The following is a 22,751-nucleotide window of genomic DNA, read 5'->3' on the forward strand; positions in this document are numbered from 1 at the left end:
ATTTTAGTTTTTTTTTCAGTAACCCACTGGTGAATCTGATGGTGGAGCAGACGAATCTGTACGCCCAACAGTTCGTCGCTCAAAACCCAGGCTCATTTTTGGCTAGACCCGGTGGCTGGACGCCGGTCAGTGCAGCCGAGATGAGGACATTTTGGGGCCTCGTGCTGCATATGGGTCTAGTCCAAAAACCCAGTGTCAGGCAATACTGGAGTGGGGACGTCCTATACCAGACCCCACTGTACAGTATGGTCATGACACGCTCCCGGTTTGAGGCCGTCCGGAAATGTCTGCATTATTCCGATAATGCAGCATGTCCACCCCGAGGTGATCCTGCCTATGACCGGCTGTATAAGATACGGCCGGTCATCGATCACTTTGGGGCCAAATTCATGGAGGCCTACGTACCTGGAAGGGAGGTCGCGGTTGATGAGTCTCTCGTTGCGTTCAAGGGGAGACTCAGTTTCCGCCAATACATTCCCACAAAGCGGGCGAGGTATGGCGTGAAGCTATACAAAATTTGTGAGAGTACCTCAGGGTACACTTACAAATTTCGTGTGTACGAGGGGCGAGATTCCCGTATTCAACCCCCAGAATGTCCCCCCACTCTGGGTGTTACCGGGAAACTCGTGTGGGACCTTATGTACCCACTGCTGGATAACGGTTACCACTTGTACGTGGACAACTTTTATACCAGTATCCCCTTGTTCAGGTCCCTTGCCGCCAGATCCACGTTCGCTTGTGGGACCGTGCGGAAAAATCAACGCGGCCTCCCTGCCTACCCCCTCCAGGTACCTATCCCCAGGGGTGAGACCTGTGCCCTTACCAGTGGAAACCTGTTGCTGGTCAGGTATAAGGACAAGAGGGATGTCCTTATGCTGTCCACAATCCACAGTAACAGCACCACCCCAGTCCCTGTGCGAGGTACCGCGGCAACGGTCCTCAAGCCCGATTGTATCGTCGACTACAATCGGTATATGGGAGGAGTTGATCTCTCTGATCAAGTCCTCAAGCCATATAACGCCATGCGCAAAACCCGGGCATGGTACAAAAAAGTTGCGGTCTACTTGGTGCAGGTTGCCATGTACAACTCTTTTGTACTATCCCGAAGCGCTGGCAGCACAGGGACATTCCTCCAATTCTATGAGGCAGTCCTCAAGGCCCTGATCTTTTCGGACCGGGAAAGAGCAGGCCGGAGTACCTCGGGAATTGGAGGCGCCCGGATCGTCCCTGGCCAACACTTTCCAGGTGTGGTCCCCCATACTGGAAAGAAGGGACGAACCCAAAAAAAGTGCAGAGTGTGTCACAAGAGGGGGATACGGAAGGACACCACCACTCAGTGTGACACGTGCCCCGATCATCCGGGCCTCTGCATTATCGATTGCTTCAGGGAGTATCACACTTCCATGGAGTACTAAATTTTTATAATCCCCAACAGTCCACTAGAGAACATAAAAAACTATGGCTCTCAGACTTTGGAGACACGGAAACATTTTTTTTTTCCCAAAAAAATATTAGTTTTAGTGCAGGCATCCTCAAACTGCGGCCCTCCAGATGTTGTAAAACTATAACTCCCAGCATGCCCAGATAACCTACAGCCATCAGCAGGGCATGGTGGGAATTGTAGTTTTACAACATCTGGAGGGCCGCAGTTTTTAGGATGCCTGCTTAGTGTCTCCAAAGTCTGAGAGCCATACATATTGGGCATCGTCGCGTGCGTAAAAGTCGTCGCTATAAAAATAACTTTTGCCCAAACGCCTCGGATGAACGGTGTTAAAAATATAAAATAAAAACGGTGCCAAAACACCCATTTTTGGGCAAAATTTCCATTTGAATCCTTTTTGCCGGTAATAAAGCTAGGGTTAACAGCCAAACAAAACTCAATATTTATGGCCCTGATTCTGTAGTTTGCAGAAACACCCCATATGTGGTCGTAAATGGCTATATAGCCGCACGGCAGGGCATAGAACGAAGGGAACTCCATATGGTTTCTGGAAGGCAGATTTTGATGGACAGTTTTTTTTTTTGACACCATGTCCCATTAGAAGCCCCCCCTGATGTAGCCTAGACTAGAAACTCCAAAAAAGTGACCCCATCTAAGAAACTACACCCCTCAAGGTATTCAAAAGTTACTTTACAAACTACGTTAACCCTTTAGGTGTTCCACAAAACTAAATAGCGAATGTAGAAACAATTTTAGAATTTAATTTTTTTGTTACATTGCCTCAAAAAGAGTAATATAGAGCAACCAAAAATCTAATTTACCCCTAAAATAGTCCCAAAACAACAACCACCTTATCCCGTAGTTTCCTAGATGGGGTCACTTTTATGGAGTTTCTACTCTAGGGGTGCATCAGGGGGCTTGAAAGGGTACATGGTGTCAATAAACCAGTCCAGCAAAATCTGCCTTCCAAAAACCATATGACATTCCCCTTCTTCTATGTCCTGCCGTTTAGCCAAACAGTAGTTTACGACCACATATGGGGTGTTTTTGCAAACTACAGAATCAGGGCAACCCATTTTGAGTGTTGTTTGGCAGTTAACCCTTGTTTTACTCCTGGAAAAAATTGATTATATTGGAAACTTTTCCAAAAAATAGAAATTTCAAAATTGTTTCTCCATCTGCCATTAACTCTTGTGGAACACCTAAAGGGTTAACAAAGTTTGTAAACCCAGTTTTGAATACCTTGAGGGGTGTACTTTCTTAGATGGAGTCACTTTTTTGAAATTTCTATTCTAGGGGTGCAACAGGTGGCTTCAAATGGGACATGGTATAAACAAAACCAGTCCTGCCAAATCTGCCTTCCAAAACCCATATGGCGTTCCCCTCCTTCTATGTGCTACCGTTCGGCCAAACAGTAGTTTACGACCACATATGGGGTGTTTTTGCAAACTACAGAATCAGGGCAACCCATTTTGAGTGTTGTTTGGCAGTTAACCCTTGTTTTACTCCTGGAAAAAATTGATTATATTGGAAACTTTTCCAAAAAATAGAAATTTCAAAATTGTTTCTCCATCTGCCATTAACTCTTGTGGAACACCTAAAGGGTTAACAAAGTTTGTAAACCCAGTTTTGAATACCTTGAGGGGTGTACTTTCTTAGATGGAGTCACTTTTTTGAAATTTCTATTCTAGGGGTGCAACAGGGGGCTTCAAATGGGACATGGTATAAACAAAACTAGTCCTGCCAAATCTGCCTTCCAAAACCCATATGGCGTTCCCCTCCTTCTATGTGCTACCGTTCGGCCAAACAGTAGTTTACGACCACATATGGGGTGTTTTTGCAAACTACAGAATCAGGGCAACCTATTTTGAGTGTTGTTTGGCAGTTAACCCTTGTTTTACTCCTGGAAAAAATGGATTATATTGGAAACTTTTCCAAAAAATAGAAATTTCAAAATTGTTTCTCCATCTGCCATTAACTCTTGTGGAACACCTAAAGGGTTAACAAAGTTTGTAAACCCAGTTTTGAATACCTTGAGGGGTGTACTTTCTTAGATGGAGTCACTTTTTTGAAATTTCTATTCTAGGGGTGCAACAGGGGGCTTCAAATGGGACATGGTATAAACAAAACCAGTCCTGCCAAATCTGCCTTCCAAAACCCATATGGCGTTCCCCTCCTTCTATGCGCTACCGTTCGGCCAAACAGTAGTTTACGACCACATATGGGGTGTTTTTGCAAACTACAGAATCAGGGCAACCCATTTTGAGTGTTGTTTGGCAGTTAACCCTTGTTTTACTCCTGGAAAAAATGTATTATATTGGAAACTTTTCCAAAAAATAGAAATTTCAAAATTGTTTCTCCATCTGCCATTAACTCTTGTGGAACACCTAAAGGGTTAACAAAGTTTGTAAACCCAGTTTTGAATACCTTGAGGGGTGTACTTTCTTAGATGGAGTCACTTTTTTGAAATTTCTATTCTAGGGGTGCAACAGGGGGCTTCAAATGGGACATGGTATAAACAAAACCAGTCCTGCCAAATCTGCCTTCCAAAACCCATATGGTGTTCCCCTCCTTCTATGTGCTACCGTTCGGCCAAACAGTAGTTTACGACCACATATGGGGTGTTTTTGCAAACTAAAGAATCAGGGCAACCCATTTTGAGTGTTGTTTGGCAGTTAACCCTTGTTTTACTCCTGGAAAAAATTGATTATATTGGAAAATTTTCCAAAAAATAGAAATTTCAAAATTGTTTCTCCATCTGCCATTAACTCTTGTGGAACACCTAAAGGGTTAACAAAGTTTGTAAACCCAGTTTTGAATACCTTGAGGGGTGTACTTTCTTAGATGGAGTCACTTTTTTGAAATTTCTATTCTAGGGGTGCAACAGGGGGCTTCAAATGGGACATGGTATAAACAAAACCAGTCCTGCCAAATCTGCCTTCCAAAACCCATATGGTGTTCCCCTCCTTCTATGTGCTACCGTTCGGCCAAACAGTAGTTTACGACCACATATGGGGTGTTTTTGCAAACTACAGAATCAGGGCAACCCATTTTGAGTGTTGTTTGGCAGTTAACCCTTGTTTTACTCCTGGAAAAAATTGATTATATTGGAAAATTTTCCAAAAAATAGAAATTTCAAAATTGTTTCTCCATCTGCCATTAACTCTTGTGGAAGACCTAAAGGGTTAATAAAGTTTGAAAAAACAGTTTTGAATACCTTGAGGGGTGTAGTTTCTAGAATGGGGTCATTTTTGGGAGGTTTCTATTATCTAAGCCTCACAAAGTGACTTCAAACCTGAACTGGTCCATAAAAAGTGGGATTTTGAAGATTTCTGAAAATTTCAAAATTTGCTTCTAAACTTCTAAGCCTTGTAACATCCCCAAAAAATAAAATATCATTCCCAAAACAATTCAAACATGAAGTAGACATATGGGGAATGTAAAATCATCACAATTTTTGGGGGTATTACTATGTATTACAGAAGTAGAGAAACTGAAAGTTTGAAATTTGCTAATTTTTCAAAATTTTTGGTAAAAATTGTATTTTTTTATGCAAAAAAATTAAATTTTTTGACCCAATTTTAGCAGTGACATGAAGTACAATATGTGACGAAAAAACAATCTCAGAACGGCCTGGGTAAGTCAAAGCGTTTTAAAGTTATGAGCACTTAAAGTGACACTGGTCAGATTTCCAAAAAATGGCCTGGTCCTTAAGGTGAAAATGAGACCGGTCCTTAAGGGGTTAAAGGGGCATACACTGTGGTGGTCACTATTAAAAAGGCAGGCACTGTGGAGGTCACTGTTAAAGGGGCGGCCACTATGAAGGTCACTGTTAAAGGGGTGGTCAATGTTAAAGGGGCGGTCACTATGAAGGTCACTGTTAAAGGGGTGGTCAATGTTAAAGGGGCGGTCACTATGAAGGTCACTGTGGCACTGTGCAGGTCACTGTTAAAGATGCGGTCACTGCTAAAGGGGTGGGCACTGTGGCGAGCACTGTTAAAGGGGCGGCCACTGTGGAGGTCACTGTTAAAGGGGCGGGCACTGTGCAGGTCATTGTTCTAGGGGAGGTTACTGTAGAGGTCACTGTTATGGGGGATACTGTTGATCTTTTTACGACATGGAAACATAAAATTAAATAGATAAAATTTACCCGTGCGAAGCCGGGTTCTTCTGCTAGTCTCTTATATATATATAAAAATGAGTTTCCGTCTGGATGTCTGTCTGTCTGTTCTTTATGCGCGACCAAATGACTGGACCGATCTTCACCAAATCTAGGACGTACAGTTTCTTAGCTATTCCCAAAAAATGACCTGCATTAGCCAATACAAGCCTGCAAGTCTTTCTCTTCAAATCCCAACTGCCATACACACAGTTTTACTCCAGGTTTCCATAACAACCCAGCCATTTTTCTTCACTGCTGTAGGTCAGCTTTAGGATAGGGCTACAAGACAACAATAAGTCGCACGACACATAGGGCACAACTACGCTGGTACATCTTGGATGGATTTTTTGTGACTGTCGTGTCGCAGCATGTCGCAGTGCGACACCATAGCCTATCATTATAAAAGTTGTTGAGACAAAATTTGTGTGACACATGTCGTTGTGTAGCCCTAGCATTAAAGGGACAGGCACTGTGGAGGTCACTGTTAAAGGGGCGGGCACTGTGGAGGTCACTGTTAAAGGGGCGGGCACTGTGGAGGTCACTGTTAAATGGTCGGGCACTGTGGAGGTCACTGTTAAATGGTCGGGCACTGTGAAGGTCACTGTTAAATGGGCGGGCACTGTGGAGGTCACTGTTAAATGGTCGGGCACTGTGGAGTTCCCTGTTAAAGAGGCGGGCACTGTGAAGGTCACTGTTAAAGGGGCGTTCACTGTGGATGTTACTGTTAAAGGGGTAGGCCGCTGTGGAGGTCACTGTTAAAGGGGCAGGCACTGTGGAGGTCACTATAAAGGTGGCAGGGTACTATGAGGTCACTGTTAAGGGAATGGGGTACTGTGGAGGTCACTGTTAAAGGGACAGATGCTGTGGAGGTCTCTGTTAAGGGGCAGGGAACACTGGTGGTCACAGATAAGGGGACAGTCCCCTATGGAGGTCAGTGTTAAGGGGTGGGGTGCTGTATAGATCACTGTTAAGGGGGCAGGCTCCTGAGGAGGTCAATGTCAAGGGAGTGGGGTGTTCTGAAACTCACTGTTAAAGGGGCGGGCTGCTGTGAAGTTTAAAGTTAAGGAGATGAGCTGCTGTGGAGGTCCCATGTTAAGGAGACGGGTCAGTGTTATAGGGTAAGGGACTGTGGAGTTCGCTATTAAGGGGACGGGGTGCTGTAGAGGTCACTGTTATAGGGGATACTGTCGATATCTTTTAATGACACACAGAAACATTAAATGAAATATACCTGGGCGAAGCCGGGTCCTTCTGCTACTATCCATATAAATGTTATATCCGTGTGAGTAGAAATATGAGCCTTTCTACAAAGATACCGCTCATCTCTTCTTCCAGACAAGTGTCTGTCGCAGATCTCCTAACATTTATTTACAGGAGATGTCATAAAAGTCTGATAGGTGCAGATCCCACCTCTAGTACCTGCTTCTATCTCAGAAATGGGTCCCGCATGCACGATAACATCTACAATTTACCTCCCAGGAAATGGATAGTGTCACTGTTTTACAGTCTGTGTTGCCCCTATAATGTTACCCTGTTATGTTGTCTGTGGAGCCACCATAATAGCCATGTTGTAACATTCTGTAACTCTGTTCGATGGTGGCCCCATCATACCAGCCATGTGTCACGACTGTGACTGATCCAGACAAGTCTGGGAGGAGAAGGTCGCAGCGACTTGCTACTCGCGATAGCTTGTGAGTTTGCTCCGTGGTTCAGGGTATGTCATCCGGGTTTTGCCTTGTGAACCTTTTTGTCCTGACTGGGAGTTTGTAGGCATCCTTCTCAGGTGAGTCCTGTCTGCCACTCCCAGCTACTATATTAGTTTCACTTTCACTTGCAGTCATTGCCAGATATAGTCCTTACTTCCAGTGCTATTCTGACCTTTGAAGGAGATCGTTTGACGGTGTTGCTGTGGAGCTCTTGTCCGGCGTGGACTGTCGTGTTTGGGATCGCCTTCTCTGCTCGTGACTGGATAAGTCTATCTCTGCTGTTGATTGTTTGTTTGTTGCTGTCTTCCCCTGTTGTTCTCCTAGACACGAGTGATGGTGACTAGTGCTCCCATCGGCCTTTCCCCAGTCTAGTCTTGTTAGGGTGACTGAGGGTTTAGGCATCCTGCTCGCCGCACGGGTTCACACCCCGTCTAGGGTATCAGGGCAGACAGGTGCCAGCTTAGGGTTAGTCAGGGGTGACCATTCTATTTCCCATCCGTAGATAAGGGTCCGCCTTCCCCTCCGTCTGGTGCGACATGACTGCTGCTGGGGTAGCGGTCGTGACACCATGTTGCTCCAGCTCGTATATCGTGTTGTGCGGTGTAATGAGGAGAAGCAGTGATGACTGTAATCATGTCCTGCCTATCACATTCATTATATCACATTATTAATGAGGACTGGTGCAATCTGCAGATTAATTATTGCACTTCATGTGTCTTCATTTATTAAGTCTCATTTTTGGTTCTTATACTGTGGAGTCGCAGTAAGTTGCAAGAAAAGAAATTATAGCAGTAATGTGTCTAATTAAGAGCCATAAGTGTTAATGAAGAATTCCCCCAATTATAGATGACACTATCCACTGCCAAAATATTAATTGGTCGGGATGATCCTCTCTTAGGCTGGTGCTCCACAGTGTCATGCGTCACATCAACGATTGTGACAGTCACCAAAAATCCAGACCTGATGAATTTTGTGTCTCAGGTCATTTGAAACTTTTAATTCTTTGACTTTAATGTAAGTTGCGTGCAACATGAAACTACCCGGCAACTTTTTTGTCACTTGGCTCTATTATTACAGACAAATCACCGCTCTAAAATATTCGCACCATGGCAAGTTGCAGACAAACATAGTTATTACACATAGGTTTTGTCGTGTGACTTTTCTGCGACACATGTCACCGTGTAGCCCCCCGCCATACGCTACATTCACAAGAAATGGCCATGAAAAATGTACACATTGTTAGTTTCTCATGGCTATTTTTTAACAATTTATGCATAAATTTTCTGGCCGCCTGGGCCTTTTTAATAGCAATTTTTGCATTTTTTTTAATGGCCATTAAATGCATTTATTAAAAATTTGTTAATTTCATAGTTTTTTTGTTTTTTATTTAAATCCCAACCCCTGCAGTATACAATATTCCTTGACATCAATTGGTTCTAAAAACTACCGTGTGACAACCGTTACAACGTTATGTTGTATGAATGGAGCCTTGACTTCCTATCCCATCAGCCATGTTTTTTTTCTGGCTGATAGGATCTGAATGTTTCTGTCACAATGAAGGTCAGGTCGGCCATACTATCTATGCTGATATCATTTATATCAAAAGTCCCCAACCTATGGCTGTCGACCCCCTAATATATGGCTTGCCATGGTAGTCCTGTCTAATGACCAGATGGACTGGCATTTGACGCGACTGCCGACCCATCCCACCCGCCAGACAGCACCAGTCCAGATACCATAATACAAGCTTCAGATTCCACATTGAAATATTTACCAGCAAATGTTTGCAATTGCCTGGTTTCTTGCTTCACCATATTTAAAATTTCTCCCCTCCATTTTTAATTAATTTGTTTGTCCGATTTGTGGAGGAACTGGACAACCTTTTGGGATCCGCCTGCAGTAAAGAACTGGTAAGTACTTACCTGACAGATCCCGTGCTGACACTCCAGTTCCCCCAGCCAGGCTCGATTTACCCGGCTGCAGCAGTTACATGTTGTCGATGTGAGGTCACCGCTGCAGCCTGGTAAATGGAGTCTGCCTGGGAGAATCGGAGCAGCAGCATGCAGTCTGTCAGGTAAGTACTTACCAGTTTAGTTTTGTTTGTATTGCAGGTGTATCCCAGGGGTTGCCCGGTTTCCTCCTGAAATTGGATAATCCCTTTAATTATTGCTGCCAACCATCATTGAAAGTTGGCAGAATGTGTCTTACTCTGCACAAAAGCTTGTGGACCTCTGATGAGTGTATGTACACTAAATTCGGGACATTTAATCCTCATCCCAACCTGACGGGAACACCCACTTCTGAATGGAGTGTACAAAAGCCCCGTCAATTTTTGGTCTAGGATTGCCTAGACTTGCCAGGAATTGTATCTGAGAATTGGGGACAGTTTCTGCAAATTCTGGACTGTTGGCAACTGTGATGGAGAATGACAGGCATTGGTATCTGTTTCATTTACAGATACGGCCGGCCTCTGAGGAGGGGCACTGTCAACAGCAGGCTGTAGAGTCAGGGGCAAAAGTGGACAAGCGCCAGTATTTGACAGGCGGTTCTGTGTGGTGGCGCTCTACCTGTGCTCCTCTATGCCGGTGACTTCTCCTCTGATTGCCCCTCTTAGGAGCTGTACCCGACGCACAATGTTCAATGCTTGCTGCAGAGGATTTTAGTGTAGTTTGGGATAATTTATTTAGTTTTTTATGCTTTTGCAGCCGACCTTTGGGGAGTGAATGGAGAATAGGTGTGGTAGTTATGGCTCTGAGGGTGATGGTATTACTCATGAATCATAGTGACAAACTCCACTATTGCTCTCCCTGGGGCCATGCAGCGACTGTAGGGTGCACCTTTTATTTCCTCTGGAAACACCTTGGTATTGGGGCTCCTGCCTGGTGTTGATTGGGGTGCCATTGATGTCGGATGATTTGCTGGATGCAAGGCAGGACCGGTGAATAGATCCGAAGTCTGTTCGTTCAAAACTTCATTAGAATGCTGCATAGAGACCCGTCTCCGTACAGCATTTAAATGTATGGGCTTCGCTGAGGTGAAATTAGTTATGTCCGAAGTCTCTCAAGACTTCGTTGAATAACTTCGGACTTCGATTATTGAACTTTAAAACCATTTAAAAACTGGGTACCGAGGCCAACTTTAGATCCCAGTTTTAAAATGGTTTTCAAGTCAAATATCTATGGTCCGAAGCTCGCTTCGCTGAACACTACCGTGAACAATGGAGAAAATTATTAGGCCTTTTGTTTGCATCAAATACATTTTCTGATTGTAGTACAAATACCAGAAAAAGGTCCAGTTCTAACAGTAGGTCACAGTGCAATATTCTCTCAATAGCAGAGTATGGACAGCAACAATGATGGTGGTTATAGTATTTTCTCTCTCTCTACAGACACTTTGCAGCCTCTTAAGTCCTTCTGCATTTCCCAGACTGAGGGGTGCAGAAACCTTAGCTATGGGTAGCCAGTCCATCACAAAGTATGGAGGGATGCGATTGCAATATTCCTTTCTACAACAGCAAAGCCTTTCTGCCATTGAGGAGCACAGGACCTTCCTGTCTGAGACCATTGCATGGCCTTGTGCGTTCCAGACCTTCTTAGATATCTGGTGTCTCCTTCTCTCTGGAGTTCTTCATGGTAGAGTTACTCCCACGGCAATTGTAGACTCTGAGAGTCGGGTTCTCTGAACTTGGATTAAATTTTCTATCTCATTATATGCTGCTTGTTTCCATGGTTACGACCACCCTGCAATCCTGCAGTGGTGGTCATGGTTGCACATTATAGAGAGAATGTGGTGGCTGGGACCATGGGAACGCACATAGAATGGCGCTTTTTCCTATAGTGTGCAAGCACATGGAAAAAATATGGAAACAAGCAGCTTATGGAAAACGGGCTCCTGCTGCAACGGCAGGGATCTTAGAAGTTGCTGATCTCTGCTATTTAACCACTAACATGCCACAGACCTGTAATGCTCTTGCAAAATAAAGCTGCTTCAGTCCTGAGGGAGGAGGGGTAGAGACAGGAAGTACAAAACGAAAGTGGGAGGCAGAGTGTTGTCACCCAGGTACACGCCCAACACGAAATCAAAAATGACCTACACAATGTGGAGGAGGAATGTATAATAAAGCTTAACTAGGTATACAATAAAAAGTTGTGTAGATACAAAACTCCAACAAAACATCAAACCGAACCAAAGCTGGTTATTCTAAAACATAACCCATGCTCATAAGAAAAATGTCACCCATTGATGAACAGGTGTCAGTAGTTCACAATATGTCATAGAACGGTCTTACTGGATCCTGTATAAAACTTTGGTATTGGTCCAGTACTGGGACAGGGAACCCTTTGGTTTTGTGGGGGTCCTGGTGTCCGTGCAGTAGTGGTATAGTTTAAGCCAGGAGGATTCTTTCCCTATTTTCACCCTATAAATGAGGGAGGGATGCATCTGGTAAACTCTGCCTATCTACACAGAGCACCTGCCCCGAGAAGGGCAACCTCGTCTGGATACCTGCCCTTATGCACGGCCAAATCCCTAAATGTAGTCCCTGATATTTGCTCTCGACGTAACACATTTCTGTCCAATTGACTCATCAGGGGATGAGGTTCAGAGACTAAAACGATTATTCTAGGCCAGACTACATAGATAACTAGGAAATTGTTGCCAGGCCCTAAAAAGGGGTAGCAGCATGCCCTTAGTTACTGCAGATACCCGCCAGTGGGATCCGGTGTTCAGATGGCATGCCCCTGAGTTATGCACTACCGCCAGTGGGATCGGGGGTGCAAAAGCCCCTTCAGTTTTGGAGGACTTTTAGAATAACCCCCCTTTGTTTTATTTTTATGTATACCCAGTAAAAGTTAAGTTTTATTATACATTGTGTAGGTAATTTTTGATTTGGTAGAGACAGGAAGGCAGTGCTACGGTATCTGTCTGTGTATTAATTATGTGCCCTAACCTTATCCATTATACACCCCTCTCCCGATTGGAGTTGAGCTTTTAGCTCAGTCATCTTTTCTCGAAATTGAATACACCAGGTTTTATGCACGGAATAGTTCTAGTTTAGTCTAGTTCTAGAAAATGAAAACTTAGACTTAGGCCTCATGCACATGACCGTATGTATTTTGCAGTCCGTAAAAACGGATCCGCCAAAAATACGGATGACGTCCGTGTGCATTCCGTGTTTTGAGGAACAGAACGTCTGGCCCCTAATAGAACAGTCCTATCCTTGTCCGTAATGTGGACAATAATGGGACATGTTCTATTTTTTTGCGGAACAGAAATTCGGACATACAGAAACGGAATGCACACGGAGTAGCTTCCGTTTTCTTTGCGGACCCATTAAAATGAATGGTTCCGTATACGGTCCGCTAAAAAACCGGAACGGACACGTTTGTGTGCATGAGGCCTTAAAGGGGTTTTTCAGACTCCTGATAATGATTAGGTGTCCTCTGCGTAGGTCAGGGGTCAGCAGCCTCCGGCACTCAATCTGCTCTGAAACTACAACTTCCAGCATGCCCATTCACTTTTATGGGAGTACGGAGAACAGTTGAGCAGCTGTGCACGCTCGGAATTACAGTTTCACAACAGCTGGCCGGAGGTTGCTGACCCCTGGCATAGGTTATCAGTATCTGATGGGTGCAGCTGCTATTTCTAGGGCTAGGTCATCAATTATTAAATGGCATCTGAAAAACTGATTTGTACCTATGACACCGGCTGACCTGTTACATGTGCGCTTGGCAACTGAAGGCATCTGTGTTGGTCCCATGTTTGTATGTGCTTGCAAATGAGCCTCTAGGAGCAATGGGGGCGTTGCTGTTGCACCTGGAGGCTCTGCTCTCTCTACAGTAGCTGCACTTCTGCATTTTGATTGACAAGGCTAGACTTGAGAACGTTTCCACTGCCTGGCCCTATTAATCAAAGTGGAGTGGGCGCGCCAGTTGCAAAGGGAGCAGAGTCTCCGGGTGTAATGGCAACTCCCCTGTTGCTCCTAGATGATCATTTGCATATATTAAAACTACATTTTTTTCAGAAATGCGGGCACATTTGAACATGGGAACAGATGCCTTAAGCTTAAATCTTACAGAACCCCGTACGTTTCTTCTAGATCCGGAGCCCTAAGCAGGGATGCTAGATTGCAGTTACAACCCTTAAACCTGTATTGATGTTCCAGTGACAAAAAGACAAGCTTTCAGTGTAGATAAGGCTGAGGATGTGATTAGAATGACCTTGCCTGTTATTAGTGTGGTCTGTGTAGAACAGTATGCAGTAAGCGCCCCCCAGTGGTGACTGCATGCAGGCAACATATTTTATATCCTGTCCATGTTTATGCAGGAGATTTTGAGATCTGTATCAGAAAAAACAATTTCCAGCCACTGTAAAGATGCACTAGGAAATGAATATGCACACTTTTAATTTTAAGAAATTGTTTATTGATCTCAAAATATAACAAGAAAAAAGAGTCCCCCGATGTCTGGAAAGGGAACATTATTTATTATTTTGAGGGGCATCATTTTGGGTGTCTAGCTGGGCCTCCAGTGTTCTTTAGCAGTCTGGGTTTGCCTCTGATGTAGTGGGAGGCTTTATGATGGCCTCCGTTGTCATTGGAGGCCGGCAACTTCTTAGGCCCCTTATTCTTCTTCCTCCTGCCCCCTGAGACAGCTAAAAAGAGAGTTCGTAAATCTTCTCATGCCATGTCTCAGCCATTCCAAAGACCATGTCCTTGGTTGTTTCGTTCCACTGATCACGTCAGCACGGTTGGTGTCTTCAGCTGCTTCCCGATCTTCACTGCTGCGTTCTTCCATCCAGCCGTCCACATCTAATGATGAAACGTCATAGACGATGTCTTCGTCCTCTGAATCATGATATTTAGGTGGCAGCTCATCATCTGAGGAATCTGAGTCTTGTTTCTCAGTAGAATCCTCAATCATGCCTGGAGATGTCAATCTGCTGCTACATGATGGTGCTCGAATGTGTCTTACAATTTCACATTCAGAGTTGTTCAAGTAAGAAAAGGGTGTCTGCTCATCGTCGGAGGCATTTACATCTACCTCCTCCGCCCCCGAATACACCATAATATCTGGAGATGTTGAGCTTCTGTCCTCAAATGGTGCTTGAATGTAATCTACAATCTGAGTGCTCTGCCAGTAGGAAATAGTTTCAAATACAAATCCATTATAAGATATCGCCGTATAAGAGAAGTGATCCATCTCGTAATCCATGTGCTGTAGAGAGAACATGTTGTGAGAATCATTAACAGTCATCTTCTTGTAAAATATGAAAGTTATCAATATGACAGATATAAAGCGAGAGAAGTTCTAGTCCTGATGTTCCTCATCCATAACCATGTTGGGAATCGTGTAGAAAATCCAGTACTACATGTAGAAAGTACTAACTAATAACATAACTATAGAGGAGCAGAGATCAGGAGAACATTGCTGCCCCCGCCCCAGGACAATCTCTGGTAAAAGTTGAGAAATAATAAGAATGGAGGTGTAAGAGGAAGCGTCCACTGATGGTCTTCACAGGGAAGAGTCCAGTGGAAGAATGGGATGAGAAACTGATCAGATAGACAACATAATATGGAGAGAAGAGAAATACAGTCTACTTACAGCCATTCCAGGTGAGAAATGACACTTACTGTATGAAGAAGAGAAGGAAAGTAGAACTTCTGCTGATTGTGATGTCATAACTGAGTAGAATCTGCATTATGACCTCAGCAGCAGAGGATTTCATGTTGAAATATCTGGAAATAATATCCATATGAATGTCACATTCGTAGGAGTAGAAATATGAGCCTGTCTACATTAATACGGACAAGTGTCTGTCACAGATTGCCTTTAAAGACATGTTTCCATCTGGGACATTTATGGCATATTGACAGGAAGTTCATTTAAGTCGAATCCCACCTCTAGGATCCGTTTCCAAACTCATGAATGGGGCCCTTTCTTATAGCTTCCATGAGTGGAGAGGTGGGCCAGCGTGTACGGCACCCTACTTTCAGTTCTTTGGGAGTTCCAAAAATAGTCAATCCCGCTTGAGAACAGGTCCCAATTCAGTCACAGAGGAGACATCTGCACTGATCGCACCTTATGCCATTTCATGTGGTTATGCCATACATTTCCCAGATAGAAGTAGCCCTTTAAATAACCTATGACAAGGTGTATGAACCGCAGCAAAGTGAATTATACGTACATCGTTGTGCCGCAGCTGCCACAGAACATCATTTGTCACATCTGACGTGTTATGGACTTTTTTTTAGATCAGTCCGTTAATGGTTCACAGGAGCTCCTCGATTTTCTTGAAAAAAAAAAGAAAACCAAAAACACAAAACTAAAAATCAGCAGCTAAAGTGTTACACAGAATAACGTTTCACTTACCACAACCCCTTATTGATCTGCCTTTTTCAGCCCTAATGACCAAAATGTTTTTTGTTTTTTTTAAATAGTTGCATTCCAAAAGCCATAAGCTTTTTATTTTGTTGCAGCGGTATGAGGGCTCGATTGTTAGTGGGCCGAGTTGTATTTGTTGGGGTCCATTCACACGTCCGCAGTGTTTTGCAGATCCGCAAAACACCCGGCCGGCACCCCAATAGAAATGAATAGGACATGTTCTATATTTTGTGGAGCTGCGGACCAGAAATGCGGATGTGGACAGCACACTGTGTGCTGTCTGCATCTTTTCCGTCCTCATTGAAAATGAATGCGTCCGCACCCGTTCCGCATAATTGCTCATTGCTGAACGTATCCGGACCCAAAGTGCGGACGTCTGAATGGACCCTTAATGGCAGCATTTAATTTATTTGATTAACTTTTCTTACCTTCTTTGGGAAGCATGGAGAAAACACAGTTCTGCTTTTGTTTTAAATTTTATTAATTTTTTTGCATTTTACATTTTTGACGCACTGTGCAATAACAATTGCCATGGCAACCCATTGCTCTCCTCCGTCTGTTAACCACTTGTGTGCCACAGTCACTAATTTCTGCTGTGTTTGCATGATCGGAAGACACCTGTCAGTCTAGTCCTTCTGGGTGGGGGAGAATCTGGTCGGTAGAAATCCAGCTGACACTTTACCTGTTCCAAGCTGATTTTTCTCTGAAGGTTCACTGCATTTTAGAGTTTAACATAGCTTTTGTAACCAGTGAGTCAGGGTTTCAGTACAGGCAACATGAAACTTGACAAATTCCCTTTAATTTCTGTGATGAGATTTCTTACGTGCAGACTGTGCTGGCTGTGTCTAAATCATTTAGAATTAGTAACAGGGAGGAAGTACTATCTGCGTGTACATCATTTACAGGGACAGACATGGAGACATTGCAGGGAGGCAGTACTATTTACATTATTTTTTTTTATGTCTACATCATTTACATCTTGAAACAGGGAGACAGTACTATCTGCCCCTTTATCATTTACAGAGAGATACAGGGAGGCATTACTATCTGTATCTTTATCATTTATTGCAAGATTACCAATAAAGACCTCACAAAATCATATGAGCATTTTTGGGCCTAGCTCAAAGAACTGCATAGCCTATACTAATACACCAATAGCCCAGACTAATACAAAAATATCAGCAAATTAATAATAAGATATAAATGTTTATTGAAATACAGCACTGCAAAAAAACTTTGGGCAAGATGTAACAGACCCAATAATGCTACTAGAGACATAGAACAACCACTGTGAAGGCAGACAACTCGGCCATAGATATTATATAATATTATTGAGAGAGACAGGGAAGCAGTACTATCAGTGCTTACATAATTTACAGAGAGACAGTTAGGCAGTGCTATCTGTGCCAACATTATTCAGGCTGACAGGAAGGCAGTACTATCTGTACCTACATCATTTACAGAGACTGAGAGGCAGTACTATCTGTGCCTACATCATTTAAAGAGAGAGACAGAGGGGCAGTAATATATGTACCTACATCATTTACAAAGAGAGACAGGGAGGCAGTACTATCTGTACCTACATCATTTACAGAGAGACAGGGAGGCAGTACTATCTGTACCTACATCATTTACAGGGAGAGAGAGGGAGGCAGTACTATTTGTACCTACATCATTTACAGGGAGAGACAGGGAGGAAGTACTCTCTGTGCTTACATCATTTACAGAGAGGGAGGCAGTACTATCTTTACCAACATTATTTAGAGAGACGGGGAGGCAGTACTATCTGTACTTACATCATTTACAGAGAGGGAGGCAGTACTATCTTTACCAACATTATTCAGAGAGACGGGGAGGCAGTACTATCTGTACTTACAACATTTACAGAGAGACAGGGAGGCAGTACTATCTGTGCCTACATCATTTACAGAGATACAGGAAGGTAGTACTATCTGCAGCTATATAATTTATATAGAGAGACAGGGAGGCAGTACTATATTTACCTACATCATTTACAGAGAGAGACTGTGAGGAAGTACTGTCTGTATATACATCATTTACAGAGAGAGACAGAGAGGCAGTACTATCTGTACTTCCATAATTTACAGAGAGAGACTGGTAGGCAGTACTCTCTGTACCTACATAATTTACAGAGAGAGACTGGGAGGAAGTACTCTCTGTACCTACATAATTTACAGAGAGAGACTGGGAGGAAGTACTCTCTGTACCTACATCATTTACAGAGAGAGACTGGGAGGAAGTACTCTCTTTACCTAGATCATTTACAGAGGGATATAGGGAGGCAGTACTGTCTGCACCTGCATCATTTACTGAGAGGACTGGGAGGCAGTACTCTCTGTACCTACACCATTAACAAAGCGAGAGAGACTGGGAGGCAGTACTATCTGTAGACTAGAGAAAAGTCTGAAGTTTTTACTAGTTATCTAGATATTGAATTGTATGAGTTCAAGACTCGGGAGGGATACACTTGTAGGCTTAGGCTAGGGCTACACGATGACATTTGTTGCATGATTATTTGTCGAAATAATGTCACGCAACATTTTTTGGAAAGATAGCCCTGTGCACTGTGACATACGACATACTGTGACACAACAGTCACACAAAAATCCATCTAAGTTGGATTTTTGTGCGACTATCGTGTTGCGACATGTCACAGTACAACACCATAGGCCTCCTTACAAAATTGTTTGTGTAACATTAATATCGCGAAACACATGTTGCAGTCTAGTTGTACCCTTTTGTCGTGCTTCAAATCTCATTGTGTAGCCATATGCATAGGGCCCAATTACACGGGCAGATTACTGTTAAGATGATCGCTAGTTAGCGATGATCTGGCAGTGTAATACTGCTGCAGATTACCCGATGAACGAGCTCGTTCATCAGGTCATCGAGATCTTTTAATGTCTAACATTTCCTGGTTTGCCGGCAGCAGATTGCGCCGTGTAATAGGTGCACAATGAGACCGTATAGGGACGAGCGATGCATTAGTGATCGCTCTTCCTTATACTGAGAAGATCGCTGCATGTAATAGCAGTGGTCTCATCCTCCAGCGAGCAGGTGATTGACGGTAGGGAACACTTCCCTCCCGACAATCGTCTGCTCTATCTGCCCGTGTAATAGGGCCTTTAGCCTGACTATGAGATTGCTGCAGGCTTTGCTATGAAGCCCTTGAGTCCGCACTGAGTGTTTGCACTGATAACTGTACAGATAATGACACCATCTCCTTTGTTAATGTCTCCTTTGACGAGCGTTCTGCTCTTTCATCCACGGTGTGTGACCTGAGTTGCGCTTTATTACATCCTGATCACTAATGATATCAACGTCGCCGTCTTGTTGCTCCTGGTCCTATTCTGTTACCAGTTCTGCTCTCCTGTGCGAGTGTATTTTCTACCTTTTGCTGTATGTCTTCCCCCAGGCCTGCCGGTGGCTTATACGGGATTGACAGCATGCCTGACCTTCGCAAGAAGAAGCCGATTCCTTTGGTTAGCGATTTGGTAAGTCTGACGTGACGGAGCTGGATGCATTGTACTGTGCTAAATGTATGGGTACATTCAGTGGTACTGCTTGTGGTGGTGAACTAAAGTGCGTTCTGGACAAGGGCGTGAAGTTGAAGTCACTTCTTTGAAGTCAGAATAGTGTGCCCACTCATTTCAGCTTTGATGGGTTAGTAAGGTCATCATTTCTGTTGAAGGTGTCCCATCAGCTCTCCTGACATGTATATTTTAGAAAAAACTCTTGAATTCTTCCATTCCCTATGAAAATAACCATTGTGGGTTTTTTTTTAGAGCTTTGTATAGTGCCATTCCTTTGTTATTCCTCCTGGAAATGTATAAGTAATCTAACAACAGGATTTTCCTTTTTTTGCTTGTCATAAAAATGTGTCCCTACATAGCCAGCTGTAACTGGAGTATGTAGGAACACGTCCATTTCAAAAGGCTATTGGTATCACCCATTTGTTAGTTGATTTATACATTTCCAGGAAGAATAAAAGATGAACTCCTCAATATAGAGTTCTAAGAAAATGCTCCAGAATTGTTATTTTATAGGATACGAGTATGTACTAAAGCGCACGTGTCAGCCTAGCTGAGGGGTCATCTTTAAGTGATGGTAGGTTGTTAGAAATTGGTAGAACAATCTTCTTAGCAGCGGGCACATAAAAGGACACCCCTCTGTAGATGATTGGACCAGTATGGCCATTCCTCTCCATTTTATTGATAGGTAAGGACAAGTTGTCAAGGCCAGTCTTCATTGGTATGGGATTTTGTTGGGTCATCCTTAAGGCTCATTCACGCAGGGAGATATTTGATCAGAAATGTTTATTTCCGATCATTGCCCCATGAAAACTTTTCATCCGAAAGCTCATTTTTTGAAATCCTCGTTTGTCAGCAGCACGTCACCTCATGTAAGGCGAGGGAACTGAATGGAGATGAGAAATTGTTCTTTGAAACATACTGAGGATGAATGTTCTTTGTAAATAGACAGAAATGAGCGCTGGTCAACTTGTAATGGGCAGATTATCAGATTGTAAATGGACTCTTAACCATATGTGGTTGGTAAGTTCATCCCTGTATAGTAGACCAAGAATGGTAAGTTCAAGCTTCTTCAGATCTCCATTCTCCTTAAAGGGGTTCTCCGGGAATTAATAAAATGAAAATACTTAAATATTACTTCATTATAAATATATTCCCAAATACCTTACATTAGTTATAATGGCTCGTTTTGTCTGGGGAGCAATCATTAGGGGAAACAAAATGGCCGCTGTCCTATTAGTGCACACAAAACCTGTCCTGATCAGACAACAGGACAAGTTACTTCAGACACTAAGCTAAAGAGCTGCCTCACCCTCCTCTCTGCTTGTCAGGGATTATGATCCTGAATACAGATAAGATCTTTAACTGAATCTCTGTTGGAATTGAGTTCATGAGCAGATGTGGCTAATGAGCAGCAGCTCTTGTATGCAGTCTCCATTACCACAGTCTGTCCTGTCCATCCTCTCTGTACTTCGTCTCCCCATGAACTTCATTCCCACAAAGATTTAGCTAAATATCATATTAAACTGTATTCAGGATCATAATTCATGACAAGCATAGCAGAGAGGAGGATAAGGCAGCTCTTGAAGTAACTTGTCCTCCTGTGTGATTAGGACAGGTTTTGTGTGTACTAATAGGACAGTGGCCATTTTGTTTCTCCTAATCATTGCTCCCTAGAAAAAATGAGCCATTATAACTAATGAAAGGTATTTGGGAATATATTTAGAATAAAGTAATTAATTCCCAGAGAACCCCTTTGAGGAGAATGGAGATCTGAAGAAGCTTGAACTTACCATTCTTGGTCTACTATACACGTGAATGGGGCTGGGCTGAGCTGCGCCTGCACCTTAGCCACGTGACTGATTAATATGACATCACTGGCCCAAGAAGAGGCTGCGCCTCTCACTAGAGTGCTGTGTCCTCTTCAAGCACCCAACTGGCTTGTCTGCTGGAAGTCAGACCCCCACCGATCAGATAGCCCTCTGTATGGGGATGAATGATCATTACTGTGGTCACCCTTCCCAATACATATTCATTGCTTGTTGGCCCCAGGGCAATGTGCCTCTGGCAAATGAGGATTTGATGTGCTGCATAAAAAGTACCATCACTGATGAATGAGCTGTGGTTCAATCTTTGAGTGATCAGCGGCACTTTTACAGGGGGCGAATTATCGGAACGAGTGTTGGCATGAACACTTATTCCCGATGATTTGCCCAAATCCTTGGCCCATACAAAGGAGCCTTTAGTTAGCTGAACAATCGCTCCGGGTCCTGTTCTTCCTAATGCCGCCACCACCACCATACACATGCCCCCTACGCTTGGCGATCTTGACTAGCCACTGTAGTGAGGGCTGCAAGGGAGGAGGGGGTTGCGGAGATGTTAGCTTTGGGTTAAAAATGTCATTTCTAGTGCCACTGCAGCTCGCTTCTGCTTTTCTCCAATATCGTAGAAGAGTCAGGACACTTCCATACACATTAGAAAGTCTGCAGGTCCCACCGTTAGCGGTGAGAGGTTGGTAAATGGGTTGTCTACTTTAGGTAATCCCATTTTGTTAGAAGGGTCCACTTATGATAGGAAGACGAAGAGGGTGCTGTACCCTACAATATATGGGCTTGAGTCTCATTCTCCTGATTCACCCATACGCATTGAGCAGTCCACAAATAATGTTAACAGCCCTACTTCTCCAGATGATTTTCTATGTGAATTAACCTTTTGCAATTCTTTTATATGCTGCTGTCCCTCCTATTCTACAGGCGATGGTAAGTAGCTTCCCTCCACAGTAAGCGGCAAGCCTTGGATCCCTTGCATTAGTCGCATTACATTTTCCCTCTGACCTGCTATAAAGTCTTTATTGTGCTGGCAGCGGTCCCTACATCACTGATTTAATGGGCCCTGATACTTAGATGGACTGACTGGATCTTTTATCCTCTATATTGGACTGTGTGGCTCTGTATGCACTTTGGGTCCTCATGGAGAAGCTCCTGTGACTCTTCTGCTCCGGTTTGGCTGCAGTCTATTGAATTTCATTCACCCCTCGCTAAAATCTTACTGTTAGTAGGTTAAAGCTCGGATCCAGCACTGGGCCAAACTTCAGTGGTGCTTCTCTTTTAAACCAGTGGATCCAGATACCTCTAAGGCCTCATGCACACGACTGTATGTATTTTGCTGTCCACAAAAAACGGATCCGCAAAAAATACGGATGACGTCCATGTGCATTCCGTATTTTGCGGAACGGAACAGCTGGCCCCTAATAGAACAGTCCTGTCCTTGTCAGTAATGTGGACAATAATGGGACATTCTGTTTTTTTGTGGGACGGATATATATGAAACGGAATGCACACGGAGTAAGGGCTCATGCACACGACCTTATGCCCTCCTAGACATACGGTCTGTGAGCGGGCCATATGCCCCGGAGCGGCATACATTGAGCGCACAGCATCATAGGTTACCATGATACTGTGCGCATCGGGCCACCCGCGGGACTATTGTCCAGCACTCATATGATCATAT

At 43.7% G+C, this 22,751-nt stretch overlaps 1 protein-coding gene across 3 annotated transcripts in view; it reads left to right on the top strand.

Annotated features, from left to right (window-relative positions):
* UNC13B (unc-13 homolog B) overlaps positions 1–22,751 on the top strand; it is a 369,265-nt gene that overhangs the window by 237,018 nt on the left and 109,496 nt on the right. For all 3 annotated transcript variants that reach the window (XM_040421204.1, XM_040421203.1, XM_040421202.1), the window contains one exon: positions 19,127–19,205. In XM_040421204.1, the coding sequence (XP_040277138.1) occupies positions 19,127–19,205 (79 nt within the window). The remainder of the gene's footprint in view (positions 1–19,126; positions 19,206–22,751) is intronic.

The sequence above is a fragment of the Bufo bufo genome, chromosome 2 (assembly GCF_905171765.1).
Source record: "Bufo bufo chromosome 2, aBufBuf1.1, whole genome shotgun sequence".
Lineage (NCBI taxonomy): Eukaryota > Metazoa > Chordata > Amphibia > Anura > Bufonidae > Bufo > Bufo bufo.